Raw genomic sequence first — 23,011 nt, 5'->3', positions numbered from 1 at the left:
CTAAAATTCAATGTAGGTCGGTTACTCTCTCCTCCGCAGAGGCTCCGCTGAGAAAAGTGAGTGCAGGCATAAAATTCCGTGGAAGGCGACGGCGAGAGCCTCTGCCAGAAACCACGCCCAATATGGCTGCGATCCGGGGGAGTCATTTTGTAACTAGGGTGGTGTGCGTCCTTATGTCATGAAAATGGCGGGTGTTTGTGAAATTGTCATGTTGCGCGATGTGGGAGATTTACTCACGAAAACTTACCTACATGCTTAGAAATCGGGGAAAGTTTGTTCCTCTCATGATGGCTGTTAAGAAAATGCTTTTATTTTGCTGTGATGCCTTGAATGAAATTCAAGTTACACGTGCGGCGATCATGTGGAGATAAAAGAGTGCATGCAAAGAAATGATTTATTGGGGAAATTTCTGCCAGCTGGGACCAAACAAAAACTGTCAATTCAGCCTTAAAAGAGACTAGAGCAAGTAAGCGTAATGTTTTAATCAAAGCGTATTTTTTTCTATACTCCGAAACGACCAAACTTGATATTTTTATCTTGTAAACAAGTTTAATCAGAAGAAGTTATAATGATCTTTCGGTGATTTAATTAGCATTTAGTTCTCACGGGAAGCTTGTTATTTACTGTGATAAGGTTATAAAAGGCTAAAAGGCCTTTCAAGCCCAGAAAAAGCAATTATTTTTTTGTGACTATTGTTGACTTTCACGAAGCGAAATGTACTAAGTCCACTCTCCACGGGTTTCAAGGGGGGCTTCGAATACAAACGATTTTGCTTTTTCCTCGAAATTGTGAAATCTCACCTTAAAATTAGCGACCGCAAACTGTAGAGACAAAGTAAATGCTGACTTCCACCAAGAATGAAACTGTAAAATTTAGAGATGACCGAGAAATCTATCGATGTACAAGAAAACAACATGCTTCTGGCAGAGGTTCGCCGCCAAGTCAATCCCTCTCAGCTTTTGCGCCTGCACTCACTGCACTCATTTCGTTCAGCGGATACACATTACACCCTATTGAACCTCTGCGGAGGAGAGAGGGTCAGTTATGCTCTCAGCCCTTCAATTTGTCCATCATTTGCTTATTATAAACCTTTGCCTTTACTAATTGAGTTGAGAAGGAAACACCCAGCTGCATGACAGCTCTTCAGCAAATAATTAATTTGTCTTAATATTTAAATTTTTAGGAGTCGTCCTTTCTTAACATAGCCTCTACATCACAGGCAGGTCATGAAGGGGAAGCCCCAAGTTTGTCCTCAAGAAGATCATTGAGAGTGACTCTTCTAAGCAGTGAATGGAGGTCAACAAAAGGAGGTGTGTCAACCATCAATAGAGAGCTTGCCATTCAGTTGGCAAAGTTCCCTGATGTGCAAGTCAGTGTCTATCTCCCTGAATGCAGTGAAAAGGATAAAAGAGTTGCTGCTGGTCACAATGTCCATCTTCTTCAGGCGGAAGAAATGCCTGGTTATGACCCAGTTGATTGGTTGGCAACTATTCCAAAAGGTCATGTTATGGACTGTGTGATAGGCCATGGAGTTCAGCTTGGTAAACAAGTACAAGTCATTAAACCCCACCATGACTGTAAATGGGTTCAGGTCCTCCATACCGACCCTGAAGAACTTGGAATGTTCAAAAATGTTGCAGATGCTGTTTCTAAAGGAGAGGAAAAGCACAAGTTAGAAGTCAAACTCTGTGAATTGTCTGACCAAGTTGTAGCAGTTGGACCCAAGCTGGCGGAAGCTTTCTCAGGATATCTGCGACCCTTTCAGAAAGATGAAAATGTTCTCAACCTCACCCCAGGCATCTTCTCTGAGTTTGCAGATGTAAAGCAAGCTCCTGAAGAAAGAAGAACATTTTCTGTTCTGTTGCTAGGGAGTGGTGACAGTGAAGACTTGCAGCTGAAAGGTTATGACATTGCTGCTCAGGCAATTGCAAAGTTGAAAGACATAGCACAACCCTACAAACTGAAGGTTGTTGGAGTACAAAGTGGAAGAGAGCAGCAAGTAGCAGAAATGTTGCTCCAGCAAGGCATTTCCCGTGATCAACTTGTTGTACGTGGTTTCAAAGAAAGAGAGAAGTTGGCTGAGCAGTTTTGTGAGGTAGATCTTGCTATAATGCCTTCAAGATCCGAGGGGTTTGGTCTGCCAGCTCTTGAAGCTCTATCTGCTGGTCTTCCTGTGCTTGTAAGTGGTAGCTCTGGTCTTGGAGAAGCTCTTAAGAATGTGCCTCTTGGTTCAAACTGTGTAGTGGATTCAGACGATCCTAACAGGTGGGCTGAGGCAATCAGGAGTGTCCGTCAGAAAAGAAGAAATGTACGACTTGTGGAAATGAAGTATGTCTGTGAAGAGTATGCAAAGGTTTACAACTGGGAGGAGCAATGCAGGTCACTTGTGCAAAGAATGGTGGACATCACTTCAGGTAAAATTCCTTTGTTGGATTAATAATGGCTGATGTGCCCTGTGGTATAAAAAGACCAGATTTACAAAGCCCTTTTAAGTGAAGGTGCCTCCCGAGTATCGTTTACTGACAAAAGTTTACTGGCTTAACGTATGAGACTTACATGTGTGAGGGCTTTGGAGGATTGTATTTGAATGCCAGATTTTTCAACTCAGATGTTACATTCTCACATGTCACTGATGTCAAATTTTCACAGTCCTAATATCACAGTCCTACTATCAGATCAAACTACTTAAATGTTAGATTTTGGAAGTAACAACTCAGAGGACAAATTTTCACAACTTGGATGTTGGATGGAACGTTAGCAAGCTTCCCCATATTATTGCATGCTTTGAATTGGTAAAGAATAATAATGCAATGGTCTGTGATAGTGGTCTGGGGTATAATGTACTAATAAAGGCCAATACATGATGTACAGCACTGTATGTTGATGTTACTGATTCAAGCACTGTGTATCTTTACACTCCTAAGATGCTATGTTGTATAACTTTGCTTATTACAATATTTCCCTCTGAAGGTTTTTCTGATGGAAGTCAGTCTTCAGTAGCAGGTTACAATCAGCCTCCTTTCCCTGCAGCCTCTCAAACTCATCTGACAAGTGGAACAAAAGGTAGGCATGAATCACTTTATCAAAACAGTTACAAGGAAGCTATCACGTAGCATCTGCAAAAGTCATTAAGGTTACCCGATACCTTCAGAGGTGTCACGCGTTTAAGCGATGTAGCGCGTCCAGTTTAAACTGTAGATACCTAAACCCCTATATCAAATTAAAGCTTATAGAGCTGGCTATCAAACTATACCAAGAATTTTGAAATAAAATGAATTGTCGAATTTTTCATGACCTCTAATTGCGAGCGTCCGAATCACCTTTTTAAAGCTACAAGTCAAAGTGAATTTTGTTTTTTGCTAATTTAATTTGCTCCTCAGTTTCCGGACCCAAAGCGCTAAAAAACGTGTCTGCGTTTTGCCATATTCAATCGCAGTGAAAAGTTATAGAGCATTTTCTAAATAGGATGAAAAAAATGTTGGGTAATCATACAAAAATCTCTCTTGGAGAAAAAATATTTCGAAAGAAAAAATTCGCAGACACGTTTTTGTTGTTTATATGTTAAACTAGCTACTGTCCAAATTTGAAGGCAAACGAACAAATTCCTTTTGAGTTCTAGCTCTTTGAAGTGGCTCCTCCAAGTGAAAAAAAATTATTCGAGAAAACAGCGCTAAAAATTCGGCAATTCATTTTATTTCAAAATTCTTGGTTTAGTTGGATAGCCAGTTCTATAAGCTTTAATTTGATATAAGGGTTCAAGTATCTACAGTTTAAACTGGACACGTTACATCGCTTGGACGCGAGACACCTCTGAAGACACCTCTGAAGGTATCGGGTAACCTTAACCTTTGTTCCTGCATTTATGTAAATGTTGCAGACTGCCAGCTATCTGTGAAATTGTTTTTTACTGAAATCACTGGTGATGTATAGTTCCACCTTAATATCACAATTTTCTCCTCTAAAGGTCATTCTGTTGGAAGTCAGTCTTCAGGAGCAGGTTACAGTCAGCTTCCTGTCACCTTCCCTGTCACGTCTCAGACTCATCTAAGAAGTGGAACTGAAAGTAGGTGTAAACATTTAGTTTTATTTCATCAACGCTATTGGTAACATTTGCAAAAATTGAAGGGCTGACAGCATAATCAACCCAAATGACTTTTGAGATCACTTTTTGTTGTTTAGGTTAAGATTGGCTGCAATTTTCTCATGTGGACTTGAATTCGTTCAGGGAATGATGCTCCAATATTTTATCTGCTGCTTTGTAAATTGTGCGGCAAAGCAGCAGATAAAACATTGAGCAAAGTTTCCTGAAGGAATTCAAGGCCTCGTAAAAAAAAAAACCCCGGTGAATCTGAGCTAAAACAAGAAAAAGTGATCTGAAAAGTCCTTTGGGCGATTATATGCTCTCAACCCTTCAGTTGTCAGCTGTCTTGGTGTGTCGATCGTTAAACAATAATCAGTTTTTATGCAAGTGGTGTACTTACATGTATGTGGCTTTTTCTCCTTGCATTTGTGTACCTGCTGCATGCTGCTGTCTTGTTGTACATCCACTCTGAAAATAAAAGTGCTATGTTGTGTAATTTTGTTATAATTGCAATTTTCCCCTCTAAAGGTTTTTCTGGTGGAAGTTAGTCTTCAGTCTCTAAAGGAGAGTTCAATTCATGAAATGATCACAGAAAGGGGAGTCGGCCTCTAAAAAATCATGCAAATTTATCCATTGAATATCTTCTGTTAATATTATTATTAATGCCACAGGACATACATGTATTTCTATTCTCACCATGCTTTTAAATTATTATTATTATTATTATTATCATAATGGTGATAATGCAGTCCATACACTGTTTGTCTGATGGCTGTGCAAGCTACCTTATATTACTGTATTCCTAAATTGATTTGGTAAAGAATGTTAATCCATTGGTCTGCTGATTGTGGTCTGAAATGCTAATAAAGTCCAGTACATTTTGTACAGCAATGTATATTATTGAGATGTTGCCACTTCAAGCACTGTGTATCGTTACCCTCCTAAGATGCTTTGTTGGCTAATTTTGCTCATTTACAATTCTCCCCTCTGAAGGTTTTTCTGTTAGAAGTCAGTCTTCAGTAGCAGTTAACAGCCAGCTTCCTTTCCCTGCAGCCTCTCAAACTCATCTGACAAGTGAAACAGAAGGTAGGTGGGAACTAGTTTTCTAATGACAACAATCACTTACAACAATTTGTCAACATGAACATGTAACATTTGCAAAAACTTTTAGTTGCATATGTCTTGTTGCCTTGTTAAATAATATTAAATTTTAGATTTTTGATACTAATGTATACACTATAAATATTATAATTATAGGATTCGTGGAAATACACTTGTTATTCCTTTTATTGCTGGTTTTAGTTATGACAGCTGAACAAATTTTCCGTGGTCTTGAGCAAATGCGACATGATGCAGGCAAGATCATCGGCAACACACATCTTCTTGGAGAGTTAAAGAAAATTGCTTCAGACAAAGGCTTGATAATCTCTGATAACAAGGGATCAGGAAATTGCATGTTTTATGCATTATCAGAACAACTGGACCTGGTGAAAGGAATCCAAATCTCTCATGAAGCATTGAGGCAGTGCATAGTCCAATACCTCAAGGAGAACCCTACACTGGTAAGTTACAATGTAGTGTTGGTAATGTCTAACAAGTGAGTTTGGTTTCATTTCATGGTTATACAAATCCAGGAAAGCAATAAAATGGGAGAAATTGGAGTTTCTCTTTCGAGTACAATATTCTGCCAAAGTGGCTGACTGAAAAATATACCTCTATCATGAATTCATCACAATAAACATAATAATTAATATCACATTCAAATTCTAGCAGTATGCAGATGTTTGTCACTGTACGAATGTAGTTAAATCATCTTAGCTCCCGCAAGTCTCCTGTAGCTGAGTTCTATAACATCCAAATGGAAGATCAAAAGTTCAGCTCTGTTAGGGGGAAGAATTCAGATTTTCTTTTTCCGAGTACGATATGCCTGTTTCACTGACTGAAAAATACCTCTATCAAGATAAAACTTTAAAAATTGTTGGTTCATATCTTACTGATTTTATTTTGCAAGAAAAGGCAAAAGTCAATTCTTAAATGGTTGCTATTTCTTGGACAGTTGGTACATTACTCAAGGGCTGACATCATTGTGGATGCTTAAAGCACAGGGGGCCCACACAAACTATGTGACCGTTTGTATTTTGAATTTATAGAGGCAATGTATGGGAATATCGAAAATCCTCGTATTATCGTACTAGATTGCGATAGATATTCTCATTTAACATCAAAATAAACGTAGTTTTACCTTAAATGTTGTGTGTTGTCGTTCCTGAGGTTGAAGACGGCGATTTTAGCCATTTGAAGGGTTCGGCGTTGAACGTTCACTCGAGCGTAATAGAAGAGAGACAAGGGAGGAAAACTTGTTTTAAAAGGGTTCCAGCGCCGGAGCGATTTTTCCCAAAAAAAACGCATCACTCCGATTTCAAACTTCACAGCATAAAGGTCAAAAGATTTTCGATTCTTCTCGTACCTTCCAATCGAAAATCCATCCAAACGGCCCGGAGCTAGTCCTCGAAGAAAATCAAAATCCCACAGTATTCGAGCGGCTGGAATGCGTAGCAAAATTCTTACGTGCCAGTGTCAAACAGTCCCGCTGATTGCCCCTTTCTGATTGGACGACGTTAGACAATGGCACGTAAGAATTTTGCTACGCATTCCAGCCGCTCGAATACTGTGGGATTTTGATTTTCTTCGAGGACTAGCTCCGGGCCGTTTGGATGGATTTTCGATTGGAAGGTACGAGAAGAATCGAAAATCTTTTGACCTTTATGCTGTGAAGTTTGAAATCGGAGCGATGCGTTTTTTTGGGGAAAAATCGCTCCGGCGCTGGAACCCTTTCAAAACAAGTTTTCCTCCCTTCTCACTCTTCTATTACGCTCGAGTGAACGTTCAATGCCGAACCCTTCAAATGGCTAAAATCGCCGTCTTCAACCTCAGGAACGACAACACACAACATTTAAGGTAAAACTACGTTTATTTTGATGTTAAATGAGAATATCTATCGCAATCTAGTACGATAATACGAGGATTTTCGATATTCCCATACATTGCCTCTATAAATTCAAAATACAAACGGTCACATAGTTTGTGTGGGCCCCCTGTGCTTAAAGCCAAGCAAAGCTCTGAAATTCCATTGTATCTGATGCTTCAGTTATTCATTAACAACTGAATGCAAAACTTATTGGATTAATTAAATTATGGAACAGTTAACATGTTTTGGTATTATTTGGTTTGTTGCAGATCGATGCAATGGTTAATTTAGTGAAAAGCTTTACCCTCCAGTTGATCATTGGATGAGGTGGCACAATGTACTTTGACATTTTTTTTGTTAATAATATTATTGTTATGTTCTTCTTTTGCAGCAAGATGGGACAGAACTGTTTAACTTTGTACATGGACATCAGTCTTGGCCTGATTACCTTAGAAACATGGCAGTAGATGGGACATGGGGTGACCACGTCATTCTCCATGCTGCAGCAAACTGCTTTAAAACATGCATTCACGTGATCAGCAGTCTGTCACATGACTTAACTATCCACCCAGAACATGATGTTAGCAGCAGCAGCCAGCTTGTGTTGGGACACCTGCATGAACATCACTATGTCAGCCTGCGACCCAAAACAGGTAGAGGAAGTTAATATGGACTTACTTTAATTTTTGGTTTTCAAGAAAAGTGAAAATATAGCAACTAACTAACAATAATTATTATTAATGACAAAGGTACTGAACAGGAAATACATACTAAATAGGCAAACAAAACTAAATCGCTATTATAACATCTATTTAGTTTTGTTTGTCTACTTGGTATGTATTTTTTGTTGTTCCTTTGTCATCATCACGCCATAATTAGCTATAGTTTTACTTTAATTTATAATTTCTTGTCACATTGTAATTGGTTGTTTGCTCTATATTTATTGTCATGTTTTAATTAGCTATACTGTACTATACTTTTTGTACTGAAGATGGATGAAGATTGATCCGAAACATTTTTTTTCACCACTAATATAAATTACATTTCAAGAAACAAAAGAAAAATGTTGTTACTTTCATAAAAATTATTTCATGCTTGCTGACTCTACAAAAATTTGATGGTAACTGTCGTCTCATTTTGATAACAGTCACCCTAATATTTTTGTTGTGAGAAACAAAGACAGATCATCGCAGGGTGAGTGCCTTAGAAGGGGTTCCAAAAATGAGAAGCCGATGAACTGCAGCCTCATGCTATTATTGTCTTGTGTGTTTGGAACCCCTGATGAGGCACAAACTCTCAGATAGACGTAATTACATGTACATGTATGAGGGCCTGGGAGGATTGTACTTGAATGTCAGATTTTTGCAATTCAGATGTTACATTCTCACAACGCACTGATGTCAAATTTTCACAATCCTAATCTCATATTAAATGACAGCTTCAGGATGTTGGATTTTGGAAGTAGCAACTCAGATCTCAAACTTTTGCAACTTGAACTCTTGAGATGCTATTTTGTGTATTTAATTTTTGCTTATTGTAATTTTCCCCTCTGAAGGTTTTTCTATTGGAGGTCAGTCTTCAGTAGCAGTTAACAGTCAGCTTCCTTTCCCTGCAGCCTCTCAAACTCATCTGACAAGTGGAACACGAGGTAGGTGGGAAACACAAGGAAGCTATCAGTTATATTTGTTAATGACCTTTTGTTCCTGCATTGATTTAAATATTGCAGACTGCTGTCTCTGCAATAAGAATACAGCTGTAAGTATTATTGTTTTTTACTGAAATCACTGTAAGTTGATGTATTGTGCTTCTTAATATTACAAAAAAAATTATTTATTCCCCTCTGAAGGTTTTTCTGGTGGAAGTCAGTCTTCAGTAGCAGGTTACAGTCAGCTTCCTTTCCCTACAGCCTCTCGAACTCATCTGACAAGTGGAACAGAAGGTAGGTGACAAGCCAAGCTACCTATTAAAGAAAAAAAAAAGGAAAACAAAACAAAACAAACTTAAACTCATCGCCAATAGATGAGCTTAGCAAACTGGTGCCTGGAAAGTCAGTGGGGGGGGGGGGGGGGGGGGGGGCTCACATGATTGAGGCATGCCGCAGCCCCACCAGGCACCGTCACACTGAAAAATTTAATACAAACAATACTTACCTGGAATCCTCTAGCCAAAATGAGGGTGGGAGTGGAGGGGCAAGAATCCACAACGATCAGAAAAATTGCAAGCTAAATATATTGCGCAACATGAACCTGCCTTGATGGACCGCCCCAAAGATCACGCACTGCCACAAACAAGACTGCTGACCGCATTGGCTTGAACCTAACTTTGCTGAAATTACATTTAGCCACATAAAAAAACCCTAAACATACAGCAATACAATGCAATCCTGTTTTTCAAACCTGAGAGGTTCTTCTTTGCATTTGCTTCACTCAAACAATATGCCAGATTAAAGCTAAGTACCCCCAATTTCTCAAAAACTCAAAACTCCAGCGAACTCAAATCAGTTGTTGGTTCCAGGCGAAGTCAATCGATAGAAATCGATATCGGAATTCAATCGATACCATCGATATCAATCGATATCATTGATATCGATTGAAATCGGTAATTGATAACAATCGAAATCACAGAAAAAATTTATTATCGATTGTTATCAATTGAGATATAGGATATTATTAAATTCTCAGCCTCGGATATTGCATTTCTAGCGTTCTGATTGGTCCACTAAATCTCGGTTATCAGCTCATATACCGTAGTTTGACCTTATATGGAAAACGAAAGCCAAGCTAAATTTTGTTTTCGGCGGGAAGCAAAAGTTTCTTCGGAAAAATGTAGTAAAAAAAAAAAAAAAAAAGGAAAAGAAAGAAATACCAAGCAATGCCATCTCAATATAACAACAATAAAAGGCACAAAGTTCGGTATGGCACTATTTACTGGTACGTATCTCTGAAGTTTCCTTTAAAATCTTCAAAATTGCAAGATTTTACGATTTTTTAGATCACATAACAACAACAATAACAACCGGTTACCTTCAAAAATGTCAGGATGGCTTGCAAATCCTGGCGGTAAGAGGCTAAAGCCAATCGAAGAAATTTCTCAGGAAGAGCTTCATGCCTGCCTTTATGTTTTTACGAATTTACGAGGACTTCAGATGGTTCATCTATGAAATCCGTACGAGCGGCGGCCATAATGTTCGTTTCCGTCGCTCGGCACCACTCAGCAAAACATTTGCACTAATATGCACAGCTCTTACGCTTCTCAATAACCTTGAAGTTTAAAAACTTGCACTGAATGCTTGTCTCAGTGAGGTTGTACCTCGTACACCAGGACTTGCCTGAAGTGTTTTAAATCGTCCGCGAGGAATTCAGTTCAGTATGATAAAAAAAAAGCCGTCCTTGCCTTGATCTCTTCCTTCGCTCGGCACCACACAGCAGAACATTTGCTCAAATGTGCACAACTATTACGCTTCTCGATGAGCTGGAACTTTAAAAGCATTTGAATGCTAGTCTCAGAAAGGTTATAATTCGTACATTTAAACGTTTCTTGAATTTTAGATGTCCGACTGTGTCCGATTTTCTTCGCTTTCGATTTTTCATTCAACTCCGTTTGCAAAGCGCTGCGCGTGTCATGTGATCATTAGGTTTCGCGCGCTTTGGTCGGAGGTTGTCTCAACATCCGGTCGTTTAAATTTGAAAGAAATTTTTTTTTAAAATAAAAAAATTCAGTAAACTTCAACAGCAATGTCCAAACGTGGAGAATTTAATAAAACAATTATTCCATTCGCGCTTGTTGGATATGAGATTAGTTATAGCCAACTCGGCGCTTCGCGCCTCGTTGGCTATTTACCATCTCATATCCAACGCGCGCTCATGGAATAATTGTTAAATAATCGATAGCAATCGACAGTAATCGATAAAAATCACTAATCCCAAGGAGTCCCTGGAGGAGTATCGTTTCAAAGATGGCGTTACTATTTAGTAAACAACACGAGACCCGCGTTCAAATGGTAAAACATATTTATTATTTCAGCAAGTAGTTCTTGGTTTGGGGTTTTAAAATATTATAACTTGGCCATTCATCCCAGCGCTGTCGATTGCATCTTGTATCTCCTTTATGGCGTTCTCGCGTAGATTTAAGTCCAACTCGATCCTATATATGCACGGACATTGTAGCCCTCCCGAACGCTTCTATCTTTTTGAATAAGGTGCCGTACTTATACTTGGCTACCGCGCTGAAGCTTAACATTGATAAAAATACCAAATTATTTCTGTTATTGTTCTTGTTCTTTTAGTATCAGCTTGTTGATATTTGCATTGCATATCTACGATTGAATGATTCAATAAAACCATAGAAAATACATCGTGTCAATCTTTAACTTGTAGAAATTCACAAAAATAGTTTCCGATAAAAATCGGTAGTCAATAACAATCGATAAACCAATCCTTATCGATTTTCATCGGAAATCGATATCAATCGAACTCACAACTTTTTTTCTTTATCAATTTCTATCGAGTGGTATCGGAAATCGATATCAATCGAAGATTGATATCGATTGCTATTGATTGTTATCGATTATTGGTTTATCGATTGACTACGTCTGGTTGGCTCTCTTGGGTGCAACTGATCCCCGATAACTCGAGCCTTTGAAGATTTAGAGATCACTCAGGTCTCAATCTCAGTTAGTTTTGATGCTGTGCCTCCAACTGACAAGGATATACTTGTGGAGTTCAGCCAGTCTACAATCATTGAGAATAGTATTGAGATTTTGGATGAACCCCCCAAAGCCACTGACCATTAAAATGTGAATTGCACCAGTCTACCCAATTTGGTTGCTCAACACATTAGGCTTTTTTGCAGATAATAAATGCGTCAATGAACCACAAAATCACAGAATGAGACCTTGAATTCCTTCAGGAAGGACATCCCTTCAGGGATGTTGCTCCAATGTTTTATCCATTGCTTTGCACTTCGTTTGCAATAAAAACTTGTATTACTACAGGCCTCGCCATCCAGAATCATCTTCTACTTGTCCGTTACAGCCTGCAGATTCGTCTTCCCCAAAACCTTCTGAGGAATGACTACCCGATTTTGATGAATACAGCTTTGACATTTTAACTGACTTTTTGCTCTCTTCACCTTCCTCGCTTCCTGACCCGGAGGGGGAAGTCTTCTCTTGGTCTCACGACAATTTTCCCATGGATGTTATGGGCGCGCGTGAGAACGTCTCCTTGCGATCTTCATCGATATCGCCATCACTGGTTCCTGACAATCTTCCCCTCCGGGTGGACTGGGGTGCGCAGGAACAATCTTCAGATGACTTGTTCATGGTTGATTATACTTCATATTGTTTGAACTTGCATGAATGTGTTCGTGCTTCAGGTCTCCCGAATTTTCGCTCTACTCGGCGAGCCGTTGTTTCTCGTTTACACATCACTAAATGGCGTGCGTATCTCCAGCATTATTTTGATAACATTGTTTGCGATTTCCTAGAATTTGGATGGCCTATTGATTACCAGAATTTCACCTTCCCTGTCACAGATTCGCGCACACATCTGGGAGCGTTACAGTATCCAACTGCGGTGGACGCTTATCTTTCAACTGAGATCTTACGGGGTGCTGTGATTGGTCCTTTTGCCTCGAACCCGTTTTCAAGTGACATTGCTACTTCCCCACTGAACTCTGTCCCAAAAGCTGATTCGTCGGAGCGGCGTATTATTTTGGATCTGAGTTGGCCGCCAGGTACTTCTGTTAACGATGGGATTTCGTCACACTCCTATCTGGGACAGGAATTTGACTTGTATTACCCCACTGTTGATCTCATTGCCTCTAAAGTGAACACGTATGGACACGGTTGTCTTTTATTTAAGCGTGATCTCAAACGTGCCTACCGTCAATTTCCCGTGGACCCTGGGGACTACAACCTGCTGGGATATTGTTGGCATGGCAACTTTTATTTTGACACTGTTTTACCTATGGGTCTTCGGATGGCGGCCATGGCTTGTCAACGCATTACGCGCTCGGTTTGTTTTATTTGTGAACAATCAGGTTATGACGTGGTAAGCTATTTGGATGACTTTATTGGTGTGTCCCTCCCATCTGAGGCTCCAGCTGCTTATCAGTTTTCAGGCTTTCTGTTATCGGAATTAGGTCTTGAGGAGTCGTGTAGTAAAGCCGTCCCACCTTCAACTCGCGTCACTTGTTTGGGTGTGCTGTTTGATACAGAACTCATGACAATGTCAGTCACGCCTGATCGTCTGCTTGAATTGGAGACTCTCTTGCACAGCTGGTCAGTCAAAAAATCCGCTTCTAAGAAACAACTGCAGTCTTTAATTGGCAAATTGGCCTTCGTTTGTAAATGTGTGCGGCAAAGTCGATTGTTTTTGTCACGGATGTTGGCCTTACTGCGCACTGTCAGACAAAACCATCATCATGTCAAGCTTTCTGCCGAATTTCGAAAGGATGTTTTGTGGTGGCTACGATTCTTACGCATTTATAATGGTGTCTCTGTCATTCCGAGTAGTGTCTGGACTGAACCTGATGCCATCTTCTCTACCGATGCCTGTCTTAGGGCCTGTTCACATGGAGGTGGGGGACCCCAGGTAGGTGAGGTACCCCATCTACCCGGGGTCAGAAAAAACAGGCCTTCACATGCAACCCCGGGGCGCTGGGGTGAGGTTTAAAAAGCTACCGCGTGGTCGCTAAGTACATATACCAATAAAGATGGCGGATGGAAGACACTTTTCGTTTCGTTGTTCTACGGGCACGACTTCACCTTCATCCAAGACCGGTAGACCAGCTTGGTTATCAGACTCGACAAATGCACCTTCAACTCCTTCAGAACTTTCTTCAATGGCATTGTTGTCGATGTTTTGAAGGTGATATCTGCGAAAAAGCTCGCCACGCTTGTACTGAATTCAGAGACAATTGCCCGGATGAACATCACCCCACCCCACCTCCAGCATTCACATGGAGAAAACTCACCCCAGCTAAGCGGGTTACCCGCCTCGGCTGACCGGGCAACCCGCCTCGGTGAGGTACCCCACTTCACATGTGAACGCAATCAAGAAATAAAGAGAGATTGTATTGAGAGATTGGTAACCCCACCGAAGCGGGGTACCTCACCTACCTGGGGTCCCCCACCTCCATGTGAACAGGCCCTTACTGGCTGTGGTGGCTAGTCGAGTACCCATTATTTTCATGCTGTTTTCCCGCCTGGCATACTTCAGCAATCTCTGGCCATTCACAATTTGGAACTGTTAGCCATTCTTGTGGCAGTACGCTTGTGGGACCGCCACTGGCCTGGCCTTCGCATCCTAGTGCGTTGTGATAATTTTGCCTTGGTTCAGGCGCTCAATTCGGGGAAAGCATGGGATTCTTTCCTGGCCGCTGCTCTGCGAGAACTCTGGTTCGTTGCTGCTCGTCACGAGTTTGAACTGCGAGCCGCCCATTTACGTAGTTCTGAGAACCGTGCAGCGGATTTGTTATCTCGCTGGCATTTAGACAACAGCTATGCTTCCCAGTTTTGTGCTATGCCTTTGTTTAGTGCTCTAGAGGAGGTTATTGTACCCGCCGAGTACTTTTGTTTCACTGATTCCGTGTAATTGTCCTCAGGCCCCAGTTGTTCAAAGGTTGGATAACTTTATCCGCTGGATAAGGCACTCTTCAGCGTCTAAAATATATTTCACATTAAACGTTGTCCAAAGTTTTCGTACACTCCCAAACTTAACTGTGGTTAGGGTGTGTATATTCGCTTGTTCAAGAGGAAATACTGAAATCTTTGCACAGATTGAAACTGTCGGATAGTGACTTATCCACTGGATAAAGTTATCCGGCCTTTGAACAACTGGGGCCAGGAGTTGGCCCTACTACGTGCTGAGTTGCAGCGCACTCGCCGTGCCGCATATGCTGAGGGCACTCATCGGAATCATCTGACTCAATGGAGAACATTTTTGTCATTCTGTATTTATTTTAAGTTGGACTATTTACCAGTTAGCATAGACACTATCTGTCTTTATTGTCAGTTTTTAAGTAGATCTTTGACACCTCAATCTGTTCAGAATTACATAAGTGGGGTAAAGTTTTTACATTTCATCGCAGGTTTACCCTTCCCTCACACCCAGTCATTTGAACTAAAAGTTACTTTACGGGGTATTGCGCGTCTGGCACAACATTAGGGACTTTACGCAAACACGACGCCGACGGGGAACGAAAACGTCAATAAAGAAAAGGCTTAATGAGCTAAACAATGCTGTGCACGTGCGTTTTAAATTTTGGTACATTTCTTTGCCGTCCTCTGCAAAACAACAACGTGAAATGCCCAAATTCAAGGTTTTGTGGTGAGCGTGAGTACATGACAGTAAATTTTCATTCTCTGTGCTAACTTGAAGACCGTTCCCGCCAGTTTTGTTACTGGATAGTTCGACCACATTGTAGAAGTTGAACGAATTGGAATAAGCGCAAAGTAGTGCAAGTAACAGGAACTTGTATTTTCAAGTGACGTTTTCGTTGGCGTTGCCGTTGTGGTTACGTAAAGTCCCCATTGTCCAATCCGCGCTCCACCGGTTACTCCATTCATTTTGCGGGAGGTGGCGGCTATTAGTGATTTTTCGTCTACTGACGATATAGTTTTTCTTACCGCCTTTCTGTTTGCCTTTTTTAACTCGTGAATGCGCGTAGCGCAATGAACGAGTTATAGCGATAGCTGACTCTCGACTTGGTCGATCAGTCGGTCGGTTTTGTCGTTAACTTTCGGGCGTGTGCAGTGAATGAGTTTTAAATTCAATTAGTGGAAAAAAACACGCGAACATTTGTTGTTCACGGCGCATCAGGAAATTCTTATTCAATATGTAGAGAATAATTTGACGATCATTTAGTGCAAGAATGGAGATTTTTCATTCAATCTGAGCAAAGTTACAAGTTTTTTCAGTTTTTCAGAAAGTCCGGGGTTGTAAACTCAATTAGTGAAAAAAAAAACGTGAAAATTTTTTTCACGACGCGTCAGAATTCTCTCATTCATTCTGTAGAGAATAATTTGACAATCATTTTAGTGTAAGAATGGAGATTTTTCGTTGAATCTGAGCAAAGTTATAGGTTTTTTTCGTTTTTTTCTACAGAGTGCGGTTTCTTTTAAGAATTAAAAATAATTTAATTTAGAAATAATTTAATTTGTCAGTTTTCACGCGAAAGCGGAACGTGCCATGTGACGCATCATTGACGTCGTAAACAAAATTATGCAAATTTCTGATGAAATGAACACTTTAAGATCTTGTCAGCATTCATAGAGTTTCAAAGGGAAAAAATGTTTCATTTTCGAAGTTTACAACTGGTAATTTATGGGAAAGCAAAAGGACGCGGTCGATAAATAATTCTTATTTAGCAAGAGCTTGTCATAGTTCATTATTTTTACTTGAGGACTACGTGGACTGAACTCCAAAGGAAAAATTTCACGCGTTTATGTCGGGCATGAAATGTAATGCGATACTTTGTTGAACAGATTTCCCTTTGTGAGATTGGCTTGCCCTACAGTAATTTTGTAATTTTAATTCCCAAAAAAACTTCACTTGCCCATCGGGCAAGTGATGGTTAGAATCCACTAGCCCGATCGCAAAATCCAGTAGCCCCGGACTATTGGGGACACGAATTTGCATGACGTAGCTGCACATGGCGTGCTTCTATGAACTTTGAATAAAAAAACACGTGATTTTTTTTTAATTGGCGCATCAGAATGCAAGAGTACAAGAATGGTTATTTTTCGTTACATAATCGGGCAAAGATATAGTTTCTTTTAGCTTTCAAGGAAGTTTCCGTAGCTGTCTAAATTTCAATTACTATGTGTCATCTGCATTCACGAGTTGGCTCACAGGAGCCTTTGATTCTGTTTGCTCGTATTTCCAATCTTGTGCCTTTATCGAGTAAGTCCTTTGATCCTAATCATTTGTTATGTCGAAAGGATATCTCGCCTACTTCGTACGGTCTCTTAGTTACTTTCCATTGGACCAAAACTATTCAGTTTGGCCAACGGAAGCTTACCATCCCTTTGGTCAGGATCCCGGGGTCCCCCTCATGTCCGGTTCACATGTATCATACCATGTGTTCTCTCATACCTGCTCCTCCCAGCTCCCCTACCTTTGTCTTGCCATCTTCCACGGGTACTCTTATTCCCCTTACTAAGGCTAAGTTTGTGTCGGGTTTTCGTCAACGGTTAGCACGGGCAGGGGTCCCCAAGGCTAGCTCCTTTCGCGGTCACTCCTTTCGAAGGGGTGGGGCATCTTGGGCCTTTCATACAGTGGTCCCTGGTGAACTTATTCAGATTTTTGGGGCTTGGTCTTCAGAGGCTTACAAATCTTATTTGGAGTTGTCCCACTCCTCTAAATTACTTGTGGCCTCTCGTATGACCTCGGCTCTCTAGTCTTGATAGTTTATTATAATTTATTTTCTTTTGCTCCTTTTGGGGTTTGGTGGGCGGAGAGGTTTATTTTGAAGTAGTATAGGATTGTTTTCACTTGTTTATTTTATTTTCTTGTACCTATTTCTTCAAATAAACCTCTCTCTGTGCCAAACGGAGCTCTTTGTGTCCTTTGTTTTGTTGTTTTGGGGTCTTTATTCCCTTATCCCCCTTCCTCGGATTTTCGTCGGCGAATTTAGGTTGGTTTTACTATCAGCTGTTCAATTGTTTTAACAAGCAATTAGCATGATGAGTGTTGTTAAAAGGTCACCCAAGCTTTATTAAGGCCTGTAGTAATACAAGCAATAGTAAATGCTGCCTGTATTACTTTGCCTTTAAGAAAGCTGGTATGCAAAAATATATGTACACGGTATTTTACACTAAAATGGGCAGTTTCTGCATTATTATTACTGCTGAGTCTTTTGCTATAATTCAGATATTTTAACCATGCCAAGTTACACTGTAATCTATTGAAAAAGCAAGTTCAGAATGTACAGTTTATTGTCAGCTGAACTGTTGTTGGAAACGGTTAGATTGAAATGTTTTCTCTCGTATCATTGCTCATGGCACAGTGATATTGTTGACCAAATTTGGGTCATACATTGTGTTTCTTCACGTTTCTACTTTTCTAACCCACTCAATATTTCCTGTTGCAGGTTCTTCCAAGAAGCAAGTCTCAGGAAAGGGCAAAAGGTCTACTTCACATGCAACTCAACCTCCAAAGCGACAGAGGACATCGACTGCTTGTTTTAAAAGTAATTTTCCATTTTAGTTGTGTATTATCTCAGGAGAACTTTTTCCATGCTGAGTTTATTAAAAAAAATTATGAATTTTAACTTGCTAATTTAAATACTAAGTAAGATGAAGTCTCCATTGTTAATTCTTGGTGTAGATGTTTCACCTTAATTAGATAGGATCAGTGGATGTTTCATTTTGCATCATTTAGGTATTACAGAAGACAAGATAAGATAAGATAAGCTGCTTTCACAATCACTAATATTGGGCTAATGGGTACACAATGACTTCGATTTTAGAACACCACAGTCTGACTACAGGAATGGGAATTGAAGGCTGATGTGCACATCAAAATCAACTAAAAGGCACATAGCATTTTGGAGAAATACAAAGTTCACTTGACTCGAGGATATCTTAGCTACTGTTTGAAGTTGTTGAAACATCAGCAAAGCCTTACCCAGTATATTTTTTTCTAGATTACTTATAATTTACAGGGCCCGGTTGTTCAAAAGCCGATAAATAACTGGTAATCCCATATTAAAAATTAACTGAGCTTTTCATTCCGCTCGTTTCAAATGTTTTTAGAAGCTAAAAAAATGGTAAAGAAAAGTCTCACGACAAACCTAAGGGACTGATATGCTTTGTAAGAACCTTTATTTATTTATTTATTTATTTATTTATTTATTTATTTATTTATTTAAATGTGAATAAGGGAGAAACGAAGACTCGGAAAGAAAAATCCGAGTCCAAGATGGGATTTGAACCCATGACCCTCCGTGATCTAGTCGGATGCTCTAACCACTGAGCTACTGGAGACTTTATGGTGAGCAAGGGTCAAATTGTGGGTATCGACTGGAACCGCATCGCATCAATTTTTATTTGATTTACATAACATACTATTTACAATTTTTACAATATTTACAGTACTGACAATAATTACTACGCTTAAATTATTAACACTAGGTAGCACAGAAAAAATACAGAATACAAAGCACTTAAATAAAGCGCTTAAATAAAGAATTCAAGCGTCTACATATAATTGGGTTACAGTAGATTACAATGATACGTTATTGCAAAAACAAAAAAACAAAAACTACATTACAAAGCTAAGCTATCAAAGTATAGTAAGGGTGCCCAAGAGATTTCAATTGCGAAGCGATTTTCTCGCTGTGGCTCTTATCAGTGCTGGTGCAGGTTGGTAGAATGTTATGAACTATTTTGAACTGGAAAGCGATTATCTTTGCTTCTTTTGTGACAAGGAAAGGGAGTAAGTAAACATTATGAAAATTTTTTTTGGTAAACCCGTAGTTCAGGATTCTGTTTTCGTTTGTTGGGGCAGCGAAACTTTTGGAAAGAATAGCATTATATGCAATTCGAGTAAAGAGAGTTATTGCTGACGTCGAGGTCACAGGAGTGGAGCTTTGAGCAATGTGATCTGCGTTTCGTATTAAATTTTTGCATCTGATCGGAATAGCTCTGATGAGACCGTAGTACAGTAATAGCCCGTGTATAAGAACCTGAATTTTTCAGTTTAGCCTAAATAGGTTCTTATATGAATGGTACTTAAAGCAAATTTAGGCCACCAAGGTTCTTAAAATAGGTTCTTATATTTTCATATGAATTTCATCTGAATATACTATATATATATATATATATATTATAAATATCATCTCATAATACACGCAGTATAATGGTAAACACAATAGACATACAACATGGTACTTAGGCTTGAAAGAAAAAAAAAGTTATGTCAAGTTACTTTTAAATAGATGATGATCTTAATTCAGCAGTTTCTACCTATACACTTTCACAGCAACCCCACTGATAAGAATCTGACTTAAAATTTTAGCCTAAATAGGTTCTTATGTGGAGGGGGCTTAAAATGAAAATTTTAGCCTTACAGGTTTTTAAAACCCAGGTTCTTATACACGGGCTATTACGTACTGTATAACGTGAATGGTGTATCGACATTGAATTATCGTTTAAAGTCAGCTGAAGACAAAAAGTCACGATTTTCGTTTACCAATTAAGTCTTTGACTTGCACAATTCCTTTTTTGAACCAAGCGTTGTAAAATATAGATTTTTGGTCTACTAAGATGTTAAAGTTATTCCAAATTATGTCATTTTCTGGGGTTTTTTCATCACAGGCAGTAGTTAAGAGTTCAAATTCTTGCCAATATTTCAGTACAACGTGATAAAAAGGAGGGATGTTTTGTAGGTCGAGTAGATTAATATCAAAATGACAATTTGTTAAAAACGAAAGACCGCCATATAGGTTTACGGCTTGCTCCGGAATTATTTTCCAGGAGGCGTCACTCTGTTCATTTAATCTTTTAATCCAGGCGATTTTCAAAGCTTTGTCCATGATTTCGAAGTCCATCATCTTTAATCCACCGTGTTTTCTTTCAGCAATGATCGTCCTTATTTTAATTTTTGCCGTTTTTCCTTCCCAAATGAAATTGAAATGAAGCCTATTGATCCTCCTCGCTAGATGTTCGGGAATACCTAGTACGCATGTGCTATATATAAGCTTGGATAAGCGCACGGTTTTGATTATTTTTATTCTTCCGATCAAAGTGGGATTTCTTCTTGTCCAAGCGTTCTAAATCTAAATATAAATATCATTATGTCGACAAAATCGTGTTAAGTATTGTTTCTAGGCTACGAACCTTTTCTTCAAGATTTAGTTTGTTGGCATGTTCTTGGTTATACGAGAAGTAAACAGCAAGGGCGTGCATCGCCTCCTTCGGCCATTTGAAATTATAAAGCGATTCCTCGCGGCTTCTCCTGAAACCTAGCCATAACGCTTCCGTTTTGGTGGTGTTAATTTCTAGTCCACAATTTACTTTGAATTCTTCTAAGAGTTTTAGTACATGTAGTTGGGTTACGGACTCACAGTCTCGTACAAAAAAACAGTGGTATCATCTCCAAATTCTGCATATTGCGTATTTTTAATTTCTTTTTGGCCAACTTCGATGCCTTTAACAGTGTGGTCATTTTTCGCCGATGTATTGACCTTTGACTTAACCGGTTTGGTCAGGATTAATAATCTTAGAGGAAGAACCTTTATTGTTTAATAATTAAACTTGACTAAAAGTTCGCTTTAACCCAGACGAGCTCTGGATATTAAAATTGCTTTGGAAGTAATAATATTCGTCTTTCTTTCGTTCCTTTTTTTTGTCAAATCATTGTAATATTAACTTGTCAACACCTTACCTTATAGTGGCAGAATGATAGAGAGTGACAGAGTAGTGACCCAATCTTTTTTCTCCTTGTTTCCTTTCCAGGGCCTTTGGGGATGGACTCACCAGCAAAGGGCAAAAGATCCCGTTCCAATGCTGCTCAGACTTCCAAGCCACCAAGACCTGTATCTCTTGGTTTTAAAGGTATGCTCAAAAAGCTTTCAGATATTGTATGGAAAGTTAAAAAGGGACTTGGTTGCATATAATTTCAATAATCTGTAATTAGGAACATGTTACAGTATGTGTCATTTGTTCCGCTATCAGATGAAAATGTGAATGAGTTTTGTAGTATTGCAAAGTCAGGGCTGCAGAGGGAGTGGAAAGTTCCTGCCCCACCCCCACTTTTTGGATGGTTAAAACATATTTCTTTTTCTTTTGTTTAATTATATCCATCACTTACAGAAACAATTTTATACATTACATATTGTTAAGTATTTTATGGGTGACATATTGACCTCTCAGAAAGCTCTACAGTGTTTTGATTTGCCCGTTTCGATCCAACTTGTTTTTGAAGGTTTTCTCTGACAAAGCCAGCAGTTTCAGACAGTTTGTCGTAAGATTTCAGTGTTGCTGAACGGACAATTAGATTTTCAACCGTGAAATAATAGAATTCCAGCTGTTGTTTCTATTTTCATTTGTTTTTGGATCGGTGTTTCACAAAAATGACTCACCTTCTTCACTTATCGCTGAACAAAGAAAGTGAGTTCGGAATGAGCTAAGCCTTTTTGTACGCTTTTCATCTTTGCTGAGAAAACCAAACTAAAAGCCACGCATGCGCATTTGAGCAAAAAATTGTGACTGGTTGTTTTAATGGGAATGAACTGTTTTCTAAGGAACCGCTCGTTAGAATTTCGTGAAATTTGACAAAACAGTAGTTTTCTAAAAGCGTTACTCGCCATGGCAACGGCACCTTGTTCAACAAGAAGTATCAAAATTTACTCCTTCTTAGTTAATCTTGCACCATGCTAATTTCGGGTTCTCAGAAGTACGTAGTTTTCAAATAATGTTTACTAACACCTGCATACTAGAAAACTGTGTTCGGCCACCTTAAGTACTTTTAAAATTCATTCATTCATTCATTCATTCATTCATTCATTCATTCATTCATTCATTCATTCATTCATTCATTCATTCATCCATTCATTCATCCATCCATCTATCTTAATCGGCCTGTGTGTTGCTCAAATGAAGGGCTGAGAGCATAACCGCCTTATGTCGAATGTCAGCCCGTTTTTCGATGTAGCTCCGATTTGTCCAAACTTTTGCATATGAACTGCAATTCGATTGAAAACCATTGTCCAGTATTTTTTCACGCCGATTTGTGTTTTGTATTAATGCCATTGAGAAATTTTACCATCTTTTAAAGATGTATATCGGTAAACATTATAGACACTGGATGACCAAAAGGACAATGCACTGAGGATTAAATACTTGTATTCAATATACACTCGTTGTCTTTGAAACACGGCACACTAAAGCGCTCTTTTTCGCGGGAGCAACGAAAAGAATCCTGTCACGCTTTTGTTTGATTCTGTTACAAACTACT

The 23,011-nt window shown here is 39.3% G+C and overlaps 2 protein-coding genes and 1 long non-coding RNA gene across 3 annotated transcripts in view; 2 read left to right on the top strand and 1 right to left on the bottom strand.

Moving 5' to 3' along the window:
* Nucleotides 1–23,011, bottom strand: part of LOC146477707 (uncharacterized) — a 545,413-nt gene that overhangs the window by 508,696 nt on the left and 13,706 nt on the right. The gene's annotated exons all lie outside the window — the stretch shown is intronic.
* On the top strand, nt 915–13,922 carry LOC146477708 (uncharacterized). The gene is made up of 9 exons (XM_085113045.1): nt 915–1,037; nt 1,184–2,414; nt 2,971–3,063; nt 3,965–4,063; nt 5,075–5,167; nt 5,384–5,643; nt 7,441–7,702; nt 12,534–13,329; nt 13,919–13,922. The coding sequence occupies exons 1-9, from the start codon at nt 915–917 to the stop codon at nt 13,920–13,922; spliced, it is 2,961 nt and encodes a 986-aa protein (XP_084969171.1).
* Nucleotides 10,934–13,723, top strand: LOC146477709 (uncharacterized). The gene has a single exon (XM_085113047.1). It carries the CDS (start codon nt 12,239–12,241, stop codon nt 13,721–13,723), a length of 1,485 nt encoding a protein of 494 aa, XP_084969173.1. The 5' UTR covers nt 10,934–12,238.

The sequence above is a fragment of the Pavona decussata genome, unplaced genomic scaffold (genome assembly GCF_977016875.1).
Source record: "Pavona decussata unplaced genomic scaffold, jaPavDecu1.1 SCAFFOLD_69, whole genome shotgun sequence".
Classification (NCBI taxonomy): Eukaryota; Metazoa; Cnidaria; class Anthozoa; order Scleractinia; family Agariciidae; genus Pavona; species Pavona decussata.
Note: the sequence above shows the minus strand (reverse complement) of the source record. Positions and strands in the feature narration are given on the sequence as shown.

Coding starts and splice junctions, on each gene's coding strand:
- LOC146477708 (XM_085113045.1), top strand. CDS start 915: ATGCTTCTGGCAGAGGTTCGCCGCCAAGTCAATCCCTCTCAGCTTTTG. Junction 4,064..5,074: donor TCTAAGAAGTGGAACTGAAA/GTAGGTGTAAAC, acceptor TCCCCTCTGAAG/GTTTTTCTGTTAGAAGTCAG. Junction 7,703..12,533: donor CAGCCTGCGACCCAAAACAG/GTAGAGGAAGTT, acceptor GCGATTTCCTAG/AATTTGGATGGCCTATTGAT.
- LOC146477709 (XM_085113047.1), top strand. CDS start 12,239: ATGGATGTTATGGGCGCGCGTGAGAACGTCTCCTTGCGATCTTCATCG.